The sequence below is a fragment of the Pempheris klunzingeri genome, chromosome 22 (genome assembly GCF_042242105.1).
Source record: "Pempheris klunzingeri isolate RE-2024b chromosome 22, fPemKlu1.hap1, whole genome shotgun sequence".
Taxonomy (NCBI): domain Eukaryota; kingdom Metazoa; phylum Chordata; class Actinopteri; order Acropomatiformes; family Pempheridae; genus Pempheris; species Pempheris klunzingeri.
In genome coordinates, this window is record NC_092033.1 from 11,323,276 (window position 1) to 11,347,723 (window position 24,448).

The 24,448-nt window shown below is 40.5% G+C and overlaps 3 protein-coding genes across 3 annotated transcripts; 1 reads left to right on the forward strand and 2 right to left on the reverse strand.

The window, feature by feature from the left end:
• The first annotated feature begins 1,500 nt into the window (after positions 1–1,500).
• Positions 1,501–2,953, forward strand: fgf23 (fibroblast growth factor 23). Its single transcript, XM_070854172.1, has 3 exons — positions 1,501–1,735; positions 1,847–1,950; positions 2,507–2,953. Exons 1-3 carry the CDS (start codon positions 1,501–1,503, stop codon positions 2,951–2,953), a joined length of 786 nt encoding a protein of 261 aa, XP_070710273.1.
• Positions 2,954–5,407: 2,454 nt separating this feature from the next.
• On the reverse strand, positions 5,408–10,332 carry tigarb (TP53 induced glycolysis regulatory phosphatase b). Its single transcript, XM_070853784.1, has 6 exons — positions 10,249–10,332; positions 9,903–9,940; positions 9,602–9,723; positions 7,926–8,003; positions 7,722–7,832; positions 5,408–6,832 (listed from the first exon to the last, which is right to left on the reverse strand). Exons 1-6 carry the CDS (start codon positions 10,278–10,280, stop codon positions 6,404–6,406), a joined length of 810 nt encoding a protein of 269 aa, XP_070709885.1. The 5' UTR covers positions 10,281–10,332; the 3' UTR covers positions 5,408–6,403.
• A 1,022-nt stretch (positions 10,333–11,354) lies between these two features.
• LOC139222135 (G1/S-specific cyclin-D2-like) lies at positions 11,355–23,480 on the reverse strand. Its single transcript, XM_070854112.1, has 5 exons — positions 23,138–23,480; positions 22,032–22,247; positions 18,998–19,157; positions 16,601–16,749; positions 11,355–14,345 (listed from the first exon to the last, which is right to left on the reverse strand). The coding sequence occupies exons 1-5, from the start codon at positions 23,330–23,332 to the stop codon at positions 14,181–14,183; spliced, it is 885 nt and encodes a 294-aa protein (XP_070710213.1). The 5' UTR covers positions 23,333–23,480; the 3' UTR covers positions 11,355–14,180.
• Positions 23,481–24,448: the final 968 nt, after the last annotated feature.

Genomic DNA, 24,448 nt, shown 5'->3' on the forward strand with positions numbered 1-24,448 from the left:
AAAACACTCCGTTACAAGTCAAAGTCCTACATCGAAAATCCTACTTCTATAACAGTGCAAAAGTACGATCAATAAAATGAAAGTATTCAAAGAACGCGTAAAAAACTTACAAGTTGTATTAGATTGTACATACTGCTGCAGGAATGTGAAAGCACCAATGTTGTATCTGCTCAAGGTGGAACTAATTTATCTACTTCAGAGACAGTTACTGGTTTGGTCCTGTGGTTTCCAACCCAGAGGTCGGGCCCCTTAACTGGGTCACCTGATAAATCTGAAGGGTCGTGAGATGATTAATGGGGCAAGAAAAAAAATCCTAAGTCTTTCCTTTCAATTAAATAAAGGATAATTAGACCTCTTTGGGCCTCGAAAACGTATTTAAATGCAACCATGTCAGACGTTAAGAGATAAAATCCCTCTTTAGCTGAGACCAGGGTCCCCAAGTAGACACAGACACAGCATTATTGTAAGAGGACATCAGACAAAAGTAATAGGAACAGCTGGTGTAAACTTTAAAGATGTGTTGTATTTTATAGGCTATCAAATGCCTCTTTATTTATTTAAATCTGAAACTAACCAGCAACTAAAGCCATCAGGGAAATGTTGTGAAGTAAAAAGTACTTCTTTAGTATACTTTAGTATAAAGTACTATAGAAATAAAACTGATTAAATTTCTAAATTATCTTGGTTTTTTTTACGGTTGGAGGAAGGTTGTGAGTTTGAATATCTGGAGAGAAAATGCATTTTATTTTTTTGAGAAGCTGTTTTAATGTTTTCGTGGATTCCCTAAAACAAGCTCAACTTTCAAGAGTATTCTTGACATAATTCAGTTCAGTGTGTCCTATGCTGAAAGTCCAGCATCCAGAAATAGTTTAGCCAGTCTAATGAAGTCTAGTAACACTGAGCTAAATGCGGGAGTGGCTCCCTCTGCTGGTGGACATGTTGAGTTGGGAAAGTTCGTGAAAGCAGTAAACTGAACTTACTCCTCACTATGACTGAATGAGCAACATGGTGTAAAACAACTGATTCTACGCCTAATTAATGACTAATTCTTTTTGTAGACTTTGGATATGAATTGGAAACATCAATTTAGCGCACATGTAACTAACAGCTTATTCTAGCTCTGATTTATTCAACAAATAATATTCCCCAAAGTATCATGTGTCTAGTCTAAAGTTTAAAAAAAAAAAAAAAACGGAACCAGCGGATCATTAGGAAACAGAATAATGTTTAAGGTGGATGAGTCAAGACGTGTCACCAAAAATAAAGAGTCCTGCCTGACCAAGAGCACCGGGATAAACAGACAGGGCTGGAAGTGGCCCTTCCGCTGCAGCAAACCCGCACATCTGCTTTGGGGGCGAGTTTCTTTTTTTTTTACTCAAAGGATGTGAGCAGGAGTGGCACTCGGGGGGCTTTAAATAGGAACTGTCTCCAAACTTTGGGACAACGGAGCATCTGAAGTCTCCCAGCAGCTCGCAGTGGAAACCACCGGTTTGCTCCAGGATGGACATCAGCATGAGACTGGGGATGAGGGACACTGTGCTGGCGCTCTTAATCGCCGTCCTGCAGGGATTTCCTCTCGGGGAAACGGTCCCGAACCCGTCGCCACTGGTTGGATCCAACTGGGGGAACCCGAGGAGATATGTTCACCTGCAGACATCCACAGATCTGAACAACTTCTACTTGGAGATCAGATTAGATGGCACTGTGCGCAAAACCTCAGTCAGGAGTTCATATAGTAAGATATGGTTTCCCCTTTTTCAAAAATTTAATTTTGATTTGTGTGATGTGGAAATATGATGGTTCTGTCATTAACAGTCTAACACTCGTCGCATTTTCTTGCCTGCAGGTGTGATTTTACTGAAATCTGAAACAAGGGAGCGTATTGCCATCCTCGGAGTCAAAAGTAGCCGTTACCTGTGCATGGATTTGGAGGGCAACCCATTCAGCTCGGTAAGTTAATGTTCATCTTTGGTTCGATTGATTATTACTATCAATTCTGTCGACTCTTTGTACTGAACTTTTAAGTTTGGCACCTTTGTGGTGTTTTACGCGTCGTTTTTAACATCGCTTCCTTTTTTACGCACAAACGTAGTGCAGCTCTAAAAGGTCTTCAACTCCATTTATTTAATTACTTTTTTATCCCTACGTTAGACTAATTGTTACTATTAAATAATCGGTCCTAAAAACGTTTAGTTTTGTGTTCATGTTTGGCACCATTGTGAGGGTTTACGCCTTTGGTTTTTGACACCGCGTTCTTTTACGCACTTTTACGCACGAAAGTTACTTCAACTATAAAACGTTTAAACATCAATTTATTCTGTGGACTTCTTTTTTTTATTATTACCACCTTTATATGCAGTAATGTTGCAGGGCTTTTGGTTTTTTTTTGTTTGTTTGTTTTGGGGGTTTTTTGCATACGATTTTTTGTCATATTAACTTCACTTAACTGAACTCCAAAGAAAAAAAGTAGTATATTGCACTTACATTTTCTCTCTCCCTCCTTCAGCCCATCTGCCTCAGGGACGACTGTCTGTTCAACCACAGACTTCTGGAAAACAACCGGGACGTGTACTACTCCAGCCGGACCGGCATCCTGTTTAACCTGGAGGGCTCCCGTCAGGTGTTCTCAGCGGGCCAGAACCTGCCGCAGACCTCCCTCTTCCTGCCCAAGAAGAACACGGTGCCGCTGGAGCGCCTCTTGCTGCACAGAGAGAAGAGGAACCAGGTGGTGGATCCCTCCGACCCGCACAACGTCTACGGGGGTCAGATCGAGGAGGGCTCGGACTCTCGGGCCCTGCCGGAGGACGACGCCGACCTGGAGGTGGAGGTGGAGGTCGGAGACGACGTGCGCAACGTGTCCCGGGAGACGCCGCTGGATCCGTCCACCCACGACCCCTGGAACGTGCACTCGTCCAACCCGGCCAGCCCCCGCAGCACCGGGATCATGGGGTGACTTTAGTGGTGGCTGATGCGGGTTTTGCCAGGTGGGGCTTGGGGGGGGGGGGGGTCCCTTAATCTTAGTCTGAGTGAGTCCAGTTTTAACTTTGTAGTTCATGATCAGGAAAAAGGTATTAACATCTGACTTTATTTTGTAAAACTGAAGGGAGAGCGTTCAGATTGCTCCTTCTTTTCCACACTGACCAAATGTCTTTTCAGCCATTCAGAAATGCAGTGTTTTCATGCACTGTGTGTACAAGATATTGGACTTGACTTTCAGCCCCTTTTTGCACAATTTATAGAGTTAAAACTTCTTTGTACTTCTCCTGCATTGGAGTTCAGTGCAGATTTCAGTTAAATCAATAACGATGTCTATATGTCAATAATATGTCTTTTATCCGGATTCATCTCATCAATAATATGTACTTTTAATATTCAAAAGCAGGTTTGGTGATAAATGGAGGCTTTGTGGTAACAGGAATTTCGGGACATCTACTTATATGATACATCAGAACACCTCCCTGCACTCTCTCACAGTGAGCTACACTTCCACAGACTAAATTGATTGAATTATTTTAAAACATTGTTTGGTTTCCCTGGAGAACTACATGATTCATTCATTCGATTTCCAATTCCTGGTTATGCAGGAATGTCAAACAAAGCCTTAGATACTGAATCCCAACACTGAGGATGAGTCAGCATGTGTAAATTTTTTGCTTTCGTCGTCTCTTCTCATTGAGGTTTTTACAGCTGGTCTGAGGAACCCACATCTCAAAGTGACATTGATGTTATCTCAAGACAGAAGCCTAACTTAGCCTACCTCTGGAGGACAGAAGGCCCTGTCTACTGATGTGAAACCAGGCAGGTGTAATATGAAAAGAAAATATATACATGAATATACTTTAGAGATGCATTTAGTAGAGTTAGGGTTAAGTTTTGCCTATATTTTAAAGTCCTACGTTTACTGAGTTGGATATTGAAGATTTGATGTGTGTTTATTGTTAGATTTTTGAACCTAAACCAGCAATTCCAAAAACTTTCCAAAACTACAATTACAGTATTTGTTGTGCTAGTATATCTGTATTTGTACAGTCTAATCAATGACTTGAAGGAATATAACTACAGGGTAAACAACCTTTTACAGAGCAGTAATCCTGATATCAAATCTGAACTCTGTGATTTTACAAGTGCTGGGCACCACCAGCAAACCTGTCCCAAAGAGTATTTATTTATTTAATTCCATTCCTTTATTGTTATTTATGGTATTTATAAGGATGCTTTACAGTTAAATGTACATAGAAGAAGACATGATTTGTTTTTGAATGTATGAGTTGGAGTTGTGGATGGTGTTGCTTGAATTTGGGACAAAATAAACTAATGAAGCAAACATGTTCAAGTTGTGTATTATTTCCAATTATTTTGACTTTATGTTCCAACAGCCTGTGTCTGACAGGAAGTCATGAATACGTTTAACAGTGACTCAGTTACTTAACAGTTCCGCTCATGAGCTGCACTTTCACACCTTTTCCGCTCAATTAGTAAACAGGTACATGAGTCTCAGCTGAGTCATGACACTTAAAAATACTCTTAGTGCCATTTTTCCTCCAACTACCAGTTAATTTGGTCACTGCCACCCATTAACCTTTAACCATTTAATAGAACAGTTCATCATTTTGGGAATGAGCCTCCCGCTTCCTGTTGCCGTTGCCAGGCAATCGACACGGATTGCAGGAAGTTGCTGCTACCAGCTAAGAAACAGACACGAATGAAATGTGTAAAATGTTGCAAAACTGTTGCTTTTACACTTACTTTTGATATCTATCAAACACACAACATATAAAGTGTTAATTAGTGAACGTTTGAAGAGCTGGTCAGCTGATTTAGTTACCTTTACACTTACACCCTGAAAGCTTTTAATATGTGGATACTTGTGTGTTTGTGTTTACTGGATAAAAGTCATTTATTGGATTACATGTATGCACTTTGTAGTGATATAACACCATAACGCCTGCCAAATAATGTATAAATACTATGAAACACAGTGATCTAGAGACAGGTCTCCTTACACTGACTGTGATTTTATATTCTGTTGCACGTCAACAAAAAAGTTAGATCGATGCTGGTCACAAAAATGATCTGCTGCTAACCTATGGCTCTCACCTTATTACTTAAATGTAACTAGCATTTGATATTATATATATTTTATATATAGTTTATATATATTTGCTGCTCAAAATGTTGCAAGTACTGCTTTCAGTATTTTGTATCAGAGTGTCAGAGCAGTAAAGTTTTGTGCTTTGTGTTCAGTGGTTTTTACATTTTGTCGTTGTGTCATTACCATAAATACATCAAAAGATATTGCTGCCTTGATTAGCTGCAAGCACAAAAAACCTTTTTTGTCATGCAGTTGAGATTATGAAGGGACACAAAAAAATCACAATAAAAAAAATCTATGTTGTTGTTATGTTATATTGCACAAGTCAAATGAGTGGAACAACCACAAAATCAGAGACAATAAAATACTCAATTTGTTTACCTAGCAACTGCTTAAGAACACACTACATTTATGTAATTAATAGTGATGACAGAAACACCAAATCTCTTTCCCACAAGTACTGTTTAAATATCAAGAAACACAGCAATCTAGATACAAGTCCCCTTCCACTATTTCCTGTTATATTTTATGTATCAGAATAGTAAAAGTGCATCTGTGTTCAAAGGGAAGTCATCTTTATAGGTTTTAACTTGCAGTATCAACATAAATAGATCACATTGTGTTTGAATTATTGAGGCCATGACGGGCTGAGAGGCTCAGCCATTCAATGGAAATTAAAAACTGACTCTAAAAATAGAAAAAGAAGAAAGAAAGAAATATTTAGTTTGAACTCTAAGATGCTTGAAATACTTATAAATATATAGCGCTCATCAACAGATACACAGACAGATGTCCTGAATGTAGTTTCGGTTTGTGAAATGTGCAACCTGTATTATTTTCTGTTCCCTTTCCATGTGTATGAAACTGAACACAGAGTCAGTGCTTTCACGTAGTATTGCACAGTAAAACGAGCAGCCACCCAGTGTAATAATGCCACACCGACCGACAGTGTTCAATAACACCTTAAATAGTTCTGACTTTGGTTTAACAAAAGAGGCAAAAACATTAAGATTAATTTTAAAATAGTGTGACATGAGTCCCTACTGTCCTACAGTTGGATGGTTGAGGATACTGATAGCACAGTACTGCACAGTTACTTTGACTGTTGATCCACAGTGAAATGCTACTGATTACTGACAGCACATCATTTACCTTGTGCAGTGTTGTACTGAGTCATCTGTGGTAACTCTGAGGTCTTTTATTTCCCTTCGGTGCTCTTGATTGTTTCCTGTCAGAGAATGTGTATATAACCACGCAAATGGTACGCCAGCTCCACACGTACGACTTCTATCCCATTTCTTTCCCTCAACACTATTCGGCAGCTGCGAGGTTTTCCAGGTGGTCCTTCCTGTTGGTAAAGACGCAGCGAGCGGCGGAGAGGACGGGGCCGCACTCAGACTGGCTCAGAGTGAGAATGAAGCGACTGATGCCTGTGTTCGGACAGGGTGAAAACAGCTGGGACGCCTTCACCCCTGCAGGCAGAGAGCATTTCAAGTCCTCTACAAGGTGCTTGATGGCCACACGGATGTAAGCACCGTGACTCACGACCAGAGCGTGGACCGACACTCCCTGGAGACCATCGTCAGCCGAACCGCCAAGGGCGGCGTCTGAGGAGGCAGCAGCAGTCCCGTTCGCAGTATTTTCTGATTCCCCTGTGGAGGCATCCGGTCTTGACCAGCCGTGTTCATCCAACATTTGCTTAAAAAGGACTTTGAGGAATTTCTTGAATCGTAGCTTCACCTGGAGGCAAGGTGACAGTGAAGCAGAGCTAAAAGGTGAAAGTTCAAACCAAAAAGACTCCTAAACACCCGCAGGTTTGACATCACGAGACACAGCCAGTGGCTGAGAGTGACAATGTTCCCTCTTTGCTCCCTGTCAGTTAGTCAATAGTTTTCTTCATATTCTTTTGTCCTTGTACATACTGTGTATTAAAAAATAGAGCTGAAAGTTTCTTAATGGAGCAAAAAATAATCAGCAGCTACTTAGACTAGTAATTGTTTTAAGTGTTTTTCTCAAGCAAAAGTGCCCAACATTTTCAGCTGCAGCCTCTCCAATATGAGGATTTGCTATTTAGTTATGTCACTGATTTCTATATAAACAGAATATATTTGGGTTTTGAACTGTTGGTTGGCTAAAACAAGGCATTTGAAGATGTCACTCCTGACTCTGGAAATATAATAGTGGGTATTTTTCACTATTTTCTGACATATTATAGAAAAGAAATTTAACAGGAAATAAATGGCATTTATAGTGGCAGCGGAAGCCATGTTACTGTCCATGATAACTGTAATTAATATACTGAAAGATTACAAGCATCTTTATATGGTAAGAAAAATCTCCCACATCTTCAGCTAATATAACGCTCTAAAATCCATTAAATTCACTAAAAAATACATGATCACAAAGCTTAAAACAAGGCGGTGAGGTAGTGAGCTGAGTGTGCTTCCAACAGCATGAAAGAGAAGAAAAGAACAATGGAAATATCGAGTTTTAGATGCAATATGCACAATGAGCACTACATGGCGCTGTTGCACAAGCAATGCTCTCATGACCTTGAGTTTCAAAGTGACTGTTTTCAACTTTCTTAACAGAGTTGTACAGTCGGTGTCTGTGAGTGTATCTGACTCACCTGGTCCAAAGTCTCTCCTCCCGGAGGGGTGTAGTCACGACATGACTGGCCGGCAGCGTTGGCCATGTTCTTCAGATCCTCTTTGGGGCGCCCTTCAGCAACGCCAAAACCCTGCATTAACAACACTCAGAAGCTCAGAGAGGAATTTTTTACTCTATTCAATGCTTTAACTTTTGGAAGCAGTAGAAAGACAAGACATCTTACCCTCTCTCTGAGTAACGGCTCCAAAACCATCGCCGTGCCAGAGCAGTGAGTGTTGTTCCTCAGGATCATTTCAGCTGTCTGACGGAGGAAATGTAACCTGGAAATTACTGACTCAAGACATTTGTAAGTGCCAAAAGACTCTGTCACGGTCAAACTATAAAGTCTTTCATACATTGTCAGCATCAGTGAGTCAAAGACCACAGGGACATGAATGTTCACACAGCTATTTCATATCTGGAAGTCCTTTGCATGCATCCTGCTTTTCAATTGTCCTTCACAGCCAGGAGAAAACACCAAGGACTGGTTTAACAGAGTTATTTGTTCCTGATGGGAAATAAACAAGTTACATATTCATGGCTCAATAGATTTCCATAATGTTTATAGACCATTTAAGGGCTAAGATCATTGGAGCTTTAAGATGCTTTTGGGAAACTGGCCCTGTACTGTTTTACATTAAAAATGACAGAGAGCAATGGAGCCAAATGAGCAGGTAAGAGTTAGTGAAGATGTTGAATGTTAATTACAGGAAAAGTGCGTGAGGTTTGGCTAGAGGACAATCACCAGGTCTGGTATTACCTCAATAAAAAGGTCACTGATGTAAGGCTGTTAAACAAGAAGAAATTTCATCAACCCACATCAGCAGTCCCTCCAATAAAAGATGGAACATCATTTCAATTCATAGCCATGTCCTCTATAAGATCTCCACGCTGTCATCATGTATGGAAACCTGATATTTTATTATATTGGGCAGTTTTACAAAGATTTTCTTTATCCAAACCACTCAGTCCTCAAACAGGGGTGACACCTCAAAAATAGTCGAAACAAAAAAAACTCAAAACAGGATACTGTCAACAGTTCCCATTAAAAAGCCAAAACCAACAATGTGTCACTTTGCTACCCTGTCTGTGACCGGCCCCTTCATTCCCTCTGATGATGTAAATCTTATCTGTAAAAAAGGGTCGCAAACATATATTCTCGCATTTACTAAAGGGTAAATAAGTTTAAACTTAAACAGATGCAGCCCAAAACAAAGGAGTAAACCGTGCATTTGTTGCATGGCTGCAGATTAACGCTGCAGGACATATGTGGGATCAAGTGAAAATAAACTACAGTGCTATGGTTCATGGTAATGAAGTGACATAGGATCAAATCACTGTTGGTTTTGGTCTTTACATGCAATTTGTGGACAATTACAAAATAAAATTTACAGAATTCCTTTACACCCACAGCAATGAATTATATCGTCACACAACAAACAAATATGACAACAAGATTGTCTCATTTTAAATATTAAAAGATTTCTAGTTTACATGAGATGTGTAGATGAAATGCCGGGTCATGTTGAAAAACGAGCACTTTTCAATGAGTATATTCAATTTCAAGCCTTTTCCAAACCTTGAAAACGTGACCGATAAAATCGAGTATGTTTCAAACTTTCAGGAGTTTGTAAGAGCCCTGAAATCTACAGGATCTGACGGTGTATTAAGCCAGCATAAACCACCTATTTAGCCAGTTTGCAGACAGCAGCAGGGCAGTGATTTTTCTTTCACTGTCCCCTAATCTGTGTGTAATAACCAGATGGTCCCAGCGGCCATTTGTCAGCTGCTCCTGTCACAGTCATTTGCCTCAGTAACCCAACTACACTGTGAGATTAAAAATGAATGAGTCTGTCTTACCTGCACGGCCCGCTGTAGGTTACTGGCAAAAACGTTGTTGAATGATATGTCTCTGAGGTATCGTCCTACCGCTTCACCCTGCTGCACGCCTGTTTCTGACAGGAGCGTGTCCACACCTTGTCCTAGGAACACAGTGTTTGCAGTCTTTGAACAGTGCAAATATTAGTGTTAATCAAATATAATATAGTGTTGTTTTTTGCACTTCAACACCCATGTTTGACCAGAGCAGTGCAGTGAAATCCATACTGGAAAAGGAAGTGTGAGGAGTGTGAGCTACAGCTATCAGACTTTAACTACATACCTTGCAGCAGTTTTTCCCTGTTGTACTGCGTTTCCCCACTGTGTGAATACAAAGCAGTATCATTGAATTAGCTTAGTCGTATCACATCATTATACAACAAAGTTAGTAACTGTGTTTAAATATACTGCTAGCTTGGAAGGCTGAAACACAATATACACATTTGCCTAGTTAGCTTACTTAAGGCTAAGTCTTGTTTCTGTTCAGTCAAACCGCACAGCTTCACATGCTTCATTACCAAACTGACAGGACAAACTGTTTCTGTGGAACATAACCACGCTATATATTCATTCATGTTCAGTCCTCTGGCAATAAAAAGGTAAATTAAGCCTTTAAAATAATCACTTACTGTCGTATCAGTGTTAGACTGAATGTAAACATCTTTAGCAGCGGCTCTGGTGCTACTTCCTGGTTGCTTCAGCTGCAGTCAGTGACGTAATCGCGTCATGACGTAAATCAAATCGCATTGCAGAGCTGCGTAAAAAAAAACTGGTAATATTTACAATGTGTGCTTTAAATGTTGCTTACATTCATTCAAATCATTAAAGGAGACGCAATTTTTCCTCCAATTTGAAACCACATGTGTTTATTATATAACAGCAAAGAAAATAATTAATAAATGTGAAAATTCAACTTTTAACTTACGTTTAAACCTGTAACCTAATGTAATTTATATGTTCTGCCTGTTTCTCCTCTTGTGATAATTAGAACACAATGTAAGAATTATTGTATTTATATCTATCTATATATACATATATATTCATATGTTTATTCATAATATAACTTATTTTTAAACTGCTTAACATGTACTTTTGTATTCATATGTGTACAAAAATGTGTTTTGTTTTGGTGTACTATCAAAGCATCCACGTACTTTACATTATGTTATGTTTTATATTATGTTTTGTCTGATGTTTTAATCACTTTTATCAACAAGCCTAAATTTTAACTCCAATTATCTAAGAGAACCCCATACTATATTAAAATATGTTCTTAGGTATTTATTGGCCAAGTAAAGTCAGGGGTATTTGCTAGTTTTTCGATGATTTCGTAAAAATAAATGTTAAATATGGTTAACTATGTTCATTTGCTCCTCATATTCAATGGTATATAAAGCTTAGACAAATTTTGATACATAAAAGTATTAGTAAAACCAAGCAACTATCATTTAAGATAAATAGGACATTCTCAGGAACATTGCTTTAAAATATCTAATATCAATATGGAACCAAAAGAAGAAAAGAAACAACCAGCCATCTCTACCTCCACCCAACGTGTTACCATTATCATTATACACATATCTATATGCATCCAGACACACCAAATAGAAAAATTACTTATATAGAATCTTAAAAACCAGAACCACTTGTTCTTGTTCTTGTGCATGTTTTCAGTGTTTTAGTCGCCCTCTGGTGGCAACAGAGAGGTAACAGTCCAACAAATAAAGTACTCATGTGATTTTAGCCAATTTATTGAGGAGAAATTGATGAGGTACACAGTGTGGTGGCACATGGGGACAGTGGGAGAGGAACTTGGAGTAATAACAACCACACTGAACAATGATAAAACATTCTTGTGGTTTAAACTTTGACTAAATGGGTACCTCAAAAATAAACGATATTCCACTTCATTCCAATGAACTGATCGAAACATGCCAATGAAACTCCCAAGGAGGAAAAAAAACTAACACATTTTTTTTTGTCTTTCTGATACACGTATAACATACAGCATAGGCTGCTTATTTTACTTAGATATATGAAATAACCTATTTAAAGCATAGGCACTTATAACTGCTCAGTGGGTTCTTTTCTTGATTTAAAGAGAAGAAGCAACGAACCTCCGTTCATCCAGACAGAAAAAAAAAGTGAAACCCGTCCAACAAATTCAGAATGAAAAAAATGTGTGTACTGTGAAGTTTGATGAGGTAATGAGAGTTGGCCTCTCGCTCTCTGTCCAAATTAACCTGAGGAACACAAACATTACAAAGAAGCAGCAAGAATATGATAGAATATAAAGATACAAATGAAACAATAAAAGAATAAAACATGCTAATCAAAAAGATCAACAAACACAAGTACTTCCAGTCCCGCACCAAACTGTGTTACGTTCCCTCCAGTACACATACAACAGAAAAGCAAGGAAGACTTGTTACATATACAAAATTTCATAATATAGCAGCACACAAGTGAATCAAAATAAGGCATCTTTGTGTAAGACTAGAAAAGAAAAGCTTCATAGCAGCAAGAGAATGATGTATATAATCGAGTTTTATCACTTTGGAATTCTGTCTTTCAAATTATACACAAAACCTTTAAAAGCATAAACATTTTTTCTGCTTAAAGCACTTTTTTATAAAAAATAAAAATAAAAAAAAACATTTGGCTTTTTGCACAACAGACCATGCATGAATACAATTTAGAAACACCATTTTTTTGTTCTAAAATGTCATGAGGACTTCTAACATTTCTGCTCATGAAGGAATTGGTTATATACAGTCAAACCTTCCTAGCATGTAAACCCCTTCAAACCACCCACGTCTATCATGCAGGAAACTCACTAAATGACAGTTTTAAAACTTCAGTTCAGAGAGCGGTTTACATAAAGAGGAGGAAAAATATCAACAAGAATATTTAGGACACAGTATGTGTGTAACTCTGAAAGAACTATTGGAAGGTTTTGGCTATGAATTAACAAAAAAATTCAAGTAAGTAAATAATCACACTGAATCAAAAACAAAAAAAAATCTAAGCCTACAAGTGACTTGGTTTTCCTTAGTTTCTATACTATTTTACTGTAACACAGATTATCCTACGTCTACTCACCTGTTGGGGCGAAGCTTTCAAGACAACGTTGCATTACCCCATGGGAATCCAGCCCAGAAAAAAAATCAAATAACTTAAAGAAAAGCTAAAAAATAAAAAAAAAGATAACCCTAACAACCCACTGAATTCTCCTCAACCAGCATCCCCTTACCGTTCTTAAGGAGTGTGTTTTTAAAAGTGCATCAATATTGTTCCAAGTTGCTCACTCTCAAAAAAAATAGTTAATAGTAAAATTGATAACAGAAGAAACTGCAGCACGCCTAAACTGATTGACCCCAGACATCAAAGGTTCTCCCTACCCCTGTGTTTATCGAGCCACTGCAGAAACGTATAGCTTAAGTTAACATCCTCGCCATCTCGCTATCATTCATTGATCCAGACTTCCACGTTCCTCTCTTTTCCCAAAAAAGCCTCACAAGAAAAACCCTCCGACCTGCAATCATTTCCTCTCAAATCTGGAAAAAAAACTTGCCAAACCTCCTTTTTCTCCAATAACGTGACATCAGGCTCAAACCCCTGAAAACCGTTCACTAAACACTCCTAATAGCTCGCCAACATGTAGGAGCCACACCAAGAACAGAACAATGATAATGTAGCATGGCTGAATTAAAATACATGTACATACCGACCTATTAACATACTGTATGGGTCTGCAGATTTAGCAGTGAAATCAAGACCTTAATAACTGACCTTGTCCTCTGTGCTAATCTTTAACAGGAGCCACTGCTCCAGACCTCAAAGCCCCTCATATCCTTCCTCTGTGAGCAGGCCCAGCCCACTCCTGGCCAGCACTTTTCAGCATAAATAGTAAGCAGTGCTACAGGTGCACAGTATGACTGATGGAAAGAGAGAGCAGCTAGCTACAGTAGAGCCCCTCCAGCTGGGTATCAGCTTGGTTTAAATGCCAGGTACTGTACTATAAGAATTCCATTCACTAATGTAAATTTCCTGCACAAGTGAGAATGAATCACTGGTGAGAAAACCCCAATGAAACTGTGGATTGATAACTTCTCACTAAAGATGATGAAAGAGTAACATAACTAAATGCTAGCTAAATATACAGTATTTATTATATCTATTTTTGCTAGGTTGTATCAAAAGAAATATGTATATTTCATATAATTATGCTGTTTTTTTTTTTCAAGTATGAAAATAAATTCAGGTTTCCATTCTGGGAAACCAAAGGCACTATCAAGTTTTCCAAGAATTTACCGTTTTTAAATAGCTTGTTTGATTACATGTGGCCCCTACGAAAGGTGAAAATACACCCAATCGGGTATGGATGAGGCAAAAAGGAGAAAAACTAGAAATTTCTTATTCTCTAAAAGTTCATAGATTGTCACACCATCGCCCCTGTGGCGTCTTAACGTTGATACTGGCAGCCCACACCCTCTCGCTCCCGTTAGTTCATTGGTAGACAGGCATGAGTGGTGGGTGTGAGTCGGGTGGTGGTGGCCGTTCATAAGTTGACGTCCCGTACGTCTGTGGGGGTGCTGGACTGGTCCTGCTGCTCCATGGCCTTGTTGCCCGCTCTGACCCTGGTCTCCTGCCGGTACTGCTGGCCCTGCTGCAGGCTGGTGGCCAGAACACGCTCTATTTGCTCTTGGCACGCCCTCAAACAGTCCTGGAACAAAAAGGGTCAGACGTCGTTACACATACGCACACTTCAGTTTCACCTTTGCTTGAGTTTAAGTGCTTTTAAGACAATGTAGCCATTACTACATTGACCACACAACCGTCTTGAGTCCAGGTTGTTTTCAGTTTCTGTGCATTCATGCTAAGAATTATAGAACATGATACTCAAATAAAGCTATATTACTACTACGTGTTCATTGCTTTCACTGGTTAATGGACGGGCACCAGAGGGGCTAATCGGTACGCCTGTACACAAGCACTATGGTGCACAAATCTGGCATTTCATCACATCTGATGTGCAGGTTGTTTAACAGCTTAGGTCACATGCATGGCATGCCAACAGGGAATTATGTGTCTGGAGGTAGGTGGTCCTGTCTGCATCATGACCAGAACAATGGGTACCAGCACACTCCAATACCAACAACACAGTGCAGTGAGCTGCACGGTGGGCACAGGAACCCTCACCGACACGAGACCTGAGCACGTCTGAGGTATGAAAACAGGAGGAATGTGTGGGGGCAAGGCTCCTGAAAGGACTCTGTGGTCTATCAGAGAACAGATAAGTAGATCTGAAACTCTGGACTCCCCTCCTCCTTCTCCCCCCTTTGGGTTTACAGCAGGGTCAGTCCCATGTGGAGGTCTAGAGGAAATGGCTTTGACCTACTGCACCCTGACCCTCTGAGTTTGGGTGTAAAAAAGAATATAGGACAGTGGGACCGGATGTTTTTGGACAACTTCTCTGGTGAAAGGGGATCCTCTCTCTCTTTTTCTCCCTCTCTCTCTGCGTCTCGGTCCCTGTGCAGCTCTGTGTGGAAAATGTGGGAGGTCTGCCTCACTGAGCCGGCTGCAGCACTCTTAAAAGAATGAACCAAGGCTCGCAAAGAGGCCAACATTCCTTTGAAATGTACGGATAATTGGAAACCGATGGGCTGAAGTCGGAGCGCCTGTTGTGACGGCTGGGTTGCGGGGGCCCACGTCGCCATGGCAACATAACCACAAGCTAAAGAGGCAACTGTGTTGTTCCCGTGGCCCATCGGCTGTGGCCTTTTTGGATTTCTAGGCGTCTAAACTCGTCCTCTAGTGTAATAATGACTCACTGTGACAATGAAAGCACACACTGGGATAAATATGGTATAAGTAGTATTTTTAGTGCACATAATTATTTGTTTATGTCTGCTGTGACTTTTCTTATCGATACCTATGATTTGTTTTATTACGAGGTTGTAATACATTAAAGTCTATAGAGGTCTATTGGCTTCAGTTGTATTTATAGCAGTACCTGTATACAGTACCCAGTCCCTTAACTGCACAGTGATCAAATGTACGTAAGCTGGTTGTGATGGTGTAGCGACATGATGGCATTAAAGTCTATGACAACCCATCGCCTCCATTGTATCTATAACTCAGCACCTGTGCACAGTATCAACTCTATTTTCATTTCAAAATGTTAATTATTGCAAACTGATAAACTGTACAGAATCATATTGGCATGCACGCTTTATAAATTGCATAATGTATTAAAGTCTATGGAAGCCCATTGACCCCCATTGCATTTAACACAGCGCCTTTATTCCGTACAAACGGCATTCAAATTTCAAAATGTTCAGTATTGCACATTGTAAAATGAATATAAGCCAATTATGACGACTTAACAGGTGCTTTACTTTACAGCTATGCATCCAAGTCAAACACATACGTATTTTTAAGCTCCGTCAACTCCCACTGCCTCGCTAATTCGGCCAACTGATTAAAGTGAATGAGATTTCATGTATTTATGCAGTCATCCAATGAAGTGTTGGTCTGCAGGTTTGCGGACAGCTTGTCTCTTTTTTCATTGGCCTTTGCTCTGGAAAAGACGCTGCTCAACTTCATTACAAACATATTCCTCCACCAGGAGGGGCACGCAGCTAAAGTGGGAGCCATGCAAAGAAATTGCATGTGTCCTACCACAAGAATGTGGGCTCTGAGTTTTAAGAAGACATTCCCTCTGCCGCTGCTCTTTATAGCAGCAGTCTGGCTCCACAGCCAAGAGCCAAAAGCTTACTCTCCCTCTCTCTCCATGAAAAGTAAATAGCTTCAATCTGCCACTACTGAAGTCATCACTGTTGTTTACTAAAGGGCCTTTTATGCTGCTGTCGTGAGATGTTACAATGAATATTATTAACAATGCATTGTTGTGTAGCACTAAAAACCATTGAGTGATTACTTCTGGCAGGTCTACATTTCCTTTGCTCTTCTACTCACCACCTCTGTGTTGGTGATCTTGGCCAGCAGGTCTGTCAGGTTGTCTCGACTCAGCCTCTGGTCATTGTGGTCCAGCTGCAGGCCGCAGACAGCAGCTCCCATGCTGCCAGTGGCGATCATGGAGGGAGGGTTCATGGCAAGGCGGTCATCTGGCGAGGGAAGAGGAAAGAGTATTAATGTGCAATTAGTCAAACAGCAGCTTTAGGTCATGGTGGCAGACGGAAATCAAATTTGTAGCTGTGACACCAAGAGCTGTAGCACATAAAAACAGCCCAGAGGAAGTATGGGAGATGCATGAGGGGAGCAAACATCCGAACCACCTTCAATATACACGTTCCACAGCTGAATCTGACTTTCCCACAGTCTGAATTTCAACAGACGTAGCTGCATGGTGTAACCTGTGTGGTTTCCTTCATAGAAACTTCAGCTCTGATTAGAAAAGCAGAGTAGGAATCCTCCTACTCGCTGTGCAATGAGATCCAGGAACGGCTCCCTCCGGTACATATCCAAGTCTACAGGCTTAAGCGACAGCAGGCCTGGACGGAGGAGGCGGAAGAGGAGGCAGCCATGGAGAGTTCACCTCAGCAAGTACTGAGCTGAAGTTGCTTTTGAACAGCTCGTCACGTGGCTGTGAATGAAACCTTCTTCGATCAGGTATTTATGGGCGCCGTAATCGTAAAATATGTTAATTGACAACTAGGAGTCTTCCTAAATGGTGCTTAAAAACAAACCTCACTACGTCTACCATGATTGCTGTTCAACGGGTCACCAGTGTTTGTCAGAGAATGTGAGGAACAAATATAGAGAGCTAGAGCTTAAAATTGGCTTAATTTATTCATTGATTTATAGCTGTTGGGTTGTTTGTTCATATGTGCTGCAAACCGCACCTAATCACCTCCAGTGTTGAATTCCTGTATCCTTCTTCAGACCAGACATTCACACCCACCCAATGCTGTAATTGGCTGTAAAACCCCAAAATTTAAATAATATTTCGTCTCCCCTTTTGGCTTTTCACTCCGCCTTGTGTAGCTGCTCAGAACAACTATTAACACTTCAGTTTCCTTTGAGGCACACCATCAAAATATGCTTTTAAACGTCTGTTTAGGACGTTTTCTGAATAGAGTCCCTGGAGGTTTTTCAGTGCATGGACGTGAACAACACCAATCTTACAAGGCAGAGAGTTGGCACACTCAATTGTTAAGCGCTGTACAAGTCCAACCCAGCACATAGACCTAGCCGAGTGCAAACCAGTCGTAGTGGTCTGATATCTTTGATTAAACCCTGGAGAGCAGCCGGCTTCACTACGCCCATCCTCTCCTCTCTCCAGCTGTCCATAGGAGGAGCTCCTCCATCATAAGAATAACATCTCAACTCCATATAAAACTCCAAACATTTACATTACTGCATAACCACAGCAGGCCTCTCTCTTTTTTTTCCACTGCGGCTGCTTTGTGCTTGGATATAGCCAGCTGCTTATGAATAGCAGAGGCCACCACTGACACACACCCAAATACAAAAAAAAGTGTTACACTGAAACTGCGCTAAACGGGGCATGAATCTCATTGAAGGGGACTATGGTTCCAATAACCAGCTCTAGTAAACAAATGCTTGCTGGCCAGATCTGACCACACTAGCATTTTATTGCATTAAAGTGACCCCCTTTGTATTATTTCCATCATTTAATTAGTTGAAAGGAGGTAGCAGATGAAAGGCAGTCTTGTGACAGAGGAGAGCTGTATATTATGTGTATTAGGTGATCCTGCAGTAGTGTTTCTGACCAGGATATGAAAATATTAGAGGGATTCCTAGTATAGGCAAAGGAATGCTATGAAAATTCACCTAGGGAGAGGCCTTAGGGGACATCTGAGTTTGTGTTTCTCCAGAGCCTCCAGTTTATTTTGGACATGAGGCCGGGTTGGGAGGAGGAAGGAAGATCACTGGATCAGAGCCCTGACTTTTTAAACCTGGAAGCTTCCCTGTCAACAAACAATACAGGCCGAGTAGAGTAGGAGTTCAGCAGCTATATGACTCGGCTGCAGCTGGAGTGCAAGTTACAGTATGATAAAATCGCTACCGTTGCCCATGTACAAGGCTTAACCTAAACGCAGCACTGATAGGATTTTTCCGCAGGAACTTAAAAGAGTCATGTGGAAGTTACCACTTTGAGCAGCTTTGAGCAGCTGTGAAGAAAAAGGCTGCGGACAGACTAGAAAGTGGATAAGGCAGCCAGTAGAGTATGCGGAGAGAAGATAGAGGTCACAGATGACTCACGGTGGGAGAATGTTTGTGTGTGTGGGAATATTCTGGTGGATGTGGGAATAACGAGGCGGCAAAGTGAGCGTGCGAGTGAGCAAATAGGTCAGAAAAAGCACATGAAAAGATGCGCAGCTGTGTTACCTGTGGCGCAGAGGGCAATGAATGTCTGTGTGTGTTTGCGGACCATCGCCAGCTTGTCTTTGGGAAGGGGCAGCCTGCGAATGATGTGCTCTATAAAATCATTGGGGATGACCGAGGCCATGTTCCACTTCAACTTCCCCAGCACGACCAGCTCCCAGTCCTAAAAGACAGAAATGGATGGTAGATTAAGCATCAGTCAGTTCAACTTGTGTTTCTTAGTCAGAGGATTAAATGGCGTGCTGCCATGCCTCCATTGACCGTGAAAAAGATCAGTCCGTCCCTATTCCCAGAGGAAATGGCTGTGTAAGAAGAGTAACATTTCTTCACTTTATCTCTCCTCGCTGTATCTTATTATCTGCATGCCTTTCTCATTCCTCGCATCCTTTGTATTCATATCGCCGGCATGTGACAAGCTTTGCCCTGCTTAGAGGCCCTGCCAATGAGACAGCTAGCCCCTTCCTTCCTGTCACAAGCCTCAAACAGCTACATTGAGTTTGTGGTGCACAGAGGCAGCTGCACAGAGCTGAGTCTTCATACAGTCAGCTTCTGCACCAGCAAGGGAGGTGAACGCATTTCATGATTCAATTTCCTGTGTCGTTGAGTCAATCTTTACAATTCTCTAATGTTCTCATATTTTCCTGACTGGCTTTCAGTATGTTGAGTAAAAATATCAAGAAGAACGATTAAACTTAAAGTATCAATACACAAAATGAAGAAACCAGAGTGTAACTGCACCGTGAAATAATGTGCACTGATGTGCTCACAACAGTTGGTTAGAAAAGCGCAGAGACAGAATGAGCCGTCGTCGTCGTCATTATCAGAATCAGTAAAACTCTCCATAGAGGAAAAAAAAAGCAGTGACAAAAGCAGTTTTTCGGTTGTCAGATTTCTGCCCAATCAAATGGCCGCCCAGGTTTTCCATAAGTCTCACTATGCCACTACACTGATGAGATTTTCCTCTGATTTTCACACGTTAAGACAAGAGATTCAAAGACACACACTCAAATCTAAGCATTTCCATATCCCATCTGTAGGTTTCAAATCCAGATACAAAATCACAAATCCCTGCTTGCCATACACATTTTCAAACACTTGTATGTACATGTTTTTTTAGCATTTTCAAGTCTTGATTTTCATTCCATATTTCTCATCAACCTGCTCAATACCCACGATGAAACTCCTGCTGTAGTGAAAGGTTTGTAGTTTGCTACATTCCCTGATGTTTCTCATCTTGGTTCCCCATCAAGCCATCTGTTGTCACCCCATAGTATGAAAAACCAAGTCCATGAGGTCAGCCATGTGCAGGACACTTACAGGCCACTCTAAAATATGTCTAAAGCATCATTTCATTGTGATCTCAGAATCACTCGGTCACCCCTGAGAACCCCTGTAGAGGATGGCAGCACCATGAGTATTACTGAGTCAAGTCTTACGTTTCTATTTCCTTTAATCCAACACCTGTATGTAGTAGCAAATAAAAGAAAGACGAGGCTCTTAAAAGACTAATTGAAGCGTATTAAGTCTAAGGAACAATAACTTTATAATAATTTTAGTTTGCTTCACATTTTTAAGGGTATGTTAACATCCATAAAAAGTGAAGCAGAAGCAAATAAAGTGGCCAACTGTATGAATGAGACATATGTTACACTGATGAATGTATGCTGATAAATGATGATGTGTCACTTAAAAAGCACATGTAGTAAACACCAAAACCCCAAAGCCGGCAGGGACAGTCCCCCTCCCCTACTCCAATCACTCATCTCTTATCTGAAATGTCAGCTGAGGTTCACATTTATGTGGGTTTCCTGTACATAACCTGCACCACTCATGCTTGGCTTTAACAGATTTTAATCCGTGTGGAGAAAAGCGCTGTTGACTGTGCGATGATCAGGGTGGAGGCTTGCTTGTCAATGCGCTCACTTCCTGGACAGCTGCCGCAACACAACCTCCCCTCCGCCCTCTGTAACTTCTCTCCTCCAGCTGAAGCAGCAGCAGCAGCAGCAGCAGCAGCAGCAGCAGAGTGCTCATTACAAGGAAGAGCAGCAGCATCTTTCACTGGCTCTTGCCAGCTTCTCTGTGCATCCTGTCAGGATATCCAGGAACCTGGAGTCTTACGACAATATGGAGCGAATGTAATTTCCCTCAACAGCTGTAGGCGAGGAAGGAGGATGTATAGAGAGCATGTGGAGCTGTTTGGTTAATTTTGTTTGTTTGATCTTGACTATTTTGGTTGGAAGATTTTGATTTTTAATCTAATCTTTTAAGTTATTTTTAAGCATTTCATCGCCGCAGCTTTTCACCTGGGAGGATTTGCTGTTTTTTTTAAGGGCTGCGACTAATGATTACTTTCTGAATTATCCATTTTGTCTATACAAAAAACAGCCAATCGTTTTCTTTTCTTTAAGTTCTTTGCTTTGTCTAAACGAAAGTACAAACCCTAAAGAAATGTTTTGTCGAGTCTTCAGTTCTTGGACCGCTGGTCGGACGATAGAAGCAACTTGGGCATGATGTGCATCTTGCCTAATTCTATGCCATTGTAAAGAAAAATGGCGGCTACTTTGCTCTCAAAAGCAGCAGCTCAACGTTTGTGGCTACTCCTACACCGGTCTTAATAAGCAGCATTCCACTAATAAAGGATTAAAAGTATGCTCGTAAATGGCAAACAGAGATCAACTCCTCTTGTTTATTACTCATATATATGTGGAGTGGTAAGATTAAAGAGCATCTTGGCTATTTTGTTGTTTTTGTGTAAACTCCTCTGCATCTAATTGAAATACACAGCAACTCTACGAACTGCAAGCTATCCAAATCCTATACTGCATAACTGGCACTAGGTGGCATCACGCGCCTCTTCAGTCCACATGGATCCAAAGAAAGGATGTGGCTGTATTGTGCACAGCTCCAGTTATAAGGAAAATGGGATACTTCCTGTGAAACCAATATAGCTATTAGCATTATAAAAGCATCCCAAAATATGGCACTGCATTTTGATGCTCCCGTGAATGAATGGGGCTTTTGAAGCATCAGGTCTTACCAGCAGTTCCCGCGTTGTGATGGAGTTGTCTGTGTACATGCAAAGTTTTTCTGCTGATATCGGCATGCAGTCTTTTAACTTGGAGGCCAGGAAAATGCACACAGCTCCCAGAAGCTGCAAATAACTCTTTCTTGTGGGCATCACTGCTAAAAATCTGTCCAAATAATTAATGGCTAAAGGGAAGACGTCTTCATTACTCTTCTCCTCTTCACACACCTAAAATGAGACAGAAAAGTAACAGAAACACACATATTAGGTTACATGTAAAATAAGGGAAATATAAAGCAGACTATTGACTGTATTCTTTAAAGCAGAAGAGCAAAGTTGGGGGTAGTTTTGCTAAAGACTGATTTTTCTATGCTGGTGTTGTCTTTTAATTAAAAGTTTAATCACTAATGTTCACATCTCTGTACTCAGTCAAAGCCTGCAAAGTCAGGGCAAGGCAAACACAAACTGGTTCAATAGGAAGTCGTTCAGGAAAACGTCGCCATTCAAGTCCTCTTCCTTGTTGGGGCATGTCGTATTTCAAAAATATATTTAAAATTAAAATATATCACCTAGAAGCCTCAAAACATGTGCACAATGTTTACAAGTTGTGTTAAAGTGGTTTCCGACAGTTTCATAAACGCAAGTTTGGCCAAAAATAAGTGGTTTTTATCTTCAAAAATGAAAGTGGTTTTGCATGCACGTTTCCCGGCCAAAGGCAGAGCTTGAGTCATTTTAGAAAATTAATAATAATTATCAAGAAGGAGAAATATGCGGTTTTCGATTATGTAAATTCACATTAACTTCCCCCCTGTTGCTTGAGCTAGCTAGTAATGAGAAAGCACCACCTTTGTAGCTTTAAACCAATGTAAATATCTAGCTAGGCTATTTCTTTGAAGCTGAATTTTCTCCGTGGTGGAATTTCCGACTCTCCCACGCCTTTGGTGAGTCACTCTCATTCAATTGTCAAATAGGTCAACATCTCTGACAACCCTCCATGAACTAAAACACTCGGTCTATGAGCCTAAACTAGCTTAAATGTGTGTGTAAACATGCAAAAACAAACTCTCACTAGCTACAGCAGTTAGGTTAGCTCATCAATGCAGAAAATACCCACAAACCTCGTGCATCCAACCTGCAACCATTCGTCTCATATAAGGCTGAATATCCCTCTGGACCCGCTGGAAATATGAGCACGGAGGTAAAAACCTGTCTTCAATTGTTAATAAACTTTGCAACACTCTGTCATCATAGAGGATGTTTGGGTCAGGCAGGGCTTTCACGACTATGTCCGACTCCAGGCAATAAAGCTCCATGGCTCGGCCCCCTTCTCCCCCTCCTCTCCTTTTTCTAGTTAAATAATACAAATAAAAAATAAATATTGTCACAATGTGGTCGACAGCGGACAGGAGGAGGAGAGGTGCCCGGGATGAAGCATGAGGCTGAGACCGCTGGGTTTGCTCCAGTCCTGCTGCCTGCTTCTTCCTCTCTGCTGCTGCAGTCGGCGTCAAAGCGGACACGTCCAGGAGCACAACATCCGGTTACAGCTTTCAAAATAAAAGCCTCGGGGGCCACAAGCCTCGCTCCTCCGCCTGCTGCTCTTCTAGGAACTATTTGCATGGCTTCCGGCCTTGATATCCAGCATTTGTGTCCTCTACTTTCTGAACAATAGACACGCCGACCATGACGTGGTTTAGGCTGCAACCTACTTTTATGGTGCCTTTAGGTAAATCTACTTGAAATATAGGAATCAGGTTTATTTTCAAGTAGGTTCTGAAATACAAGAGATTTATTTTGGTGCATAATAAACGTAGTAAGAGAAAAGAAAACAAGTGCTGCAAAAATCAACAATCATGGATAGAAATTAGAAATATTTGCAATAAGTTTGTGAAAAAAAAGCTGGACAGCATTCGGAAACAAGAGGATAGATGTGTCAAATATTAATAAAGTAATGAGCAAATGTGAATAATAATCAAAACAAAAAATGTGTGTTACTGTAACACATGGACTTAGTGGAGATTTAATTTCATGCATGTGTTAAGTCATATGTGACATTTATATCTGTGCCCAATGAGAATAATGATAATGATAATATTATTATCTTGCTAATTATCATATTCATTTTCTAAGTATTCATTTTTAGTATTTATTTACAATTTTCTAAGTAATAGGAAAAAACACATAAAACACGATCTTATAAAGGGATTGTGCTGGTGAAATAAATAAAAAAAACCTCCATGAGGGTCTCACCAACGAAAACACTGACAACTAAAATTAGAATAATTATATTACACAATAAATATGGGATATATGGATATGTGAATTCCCACTGACATAAATATCATGCAACTGCATGAAAAGACACATGTAGAAAACAGAAACAATAATAGTAGTAATAGCACATGGACATACATACATGAATTACTATTCAA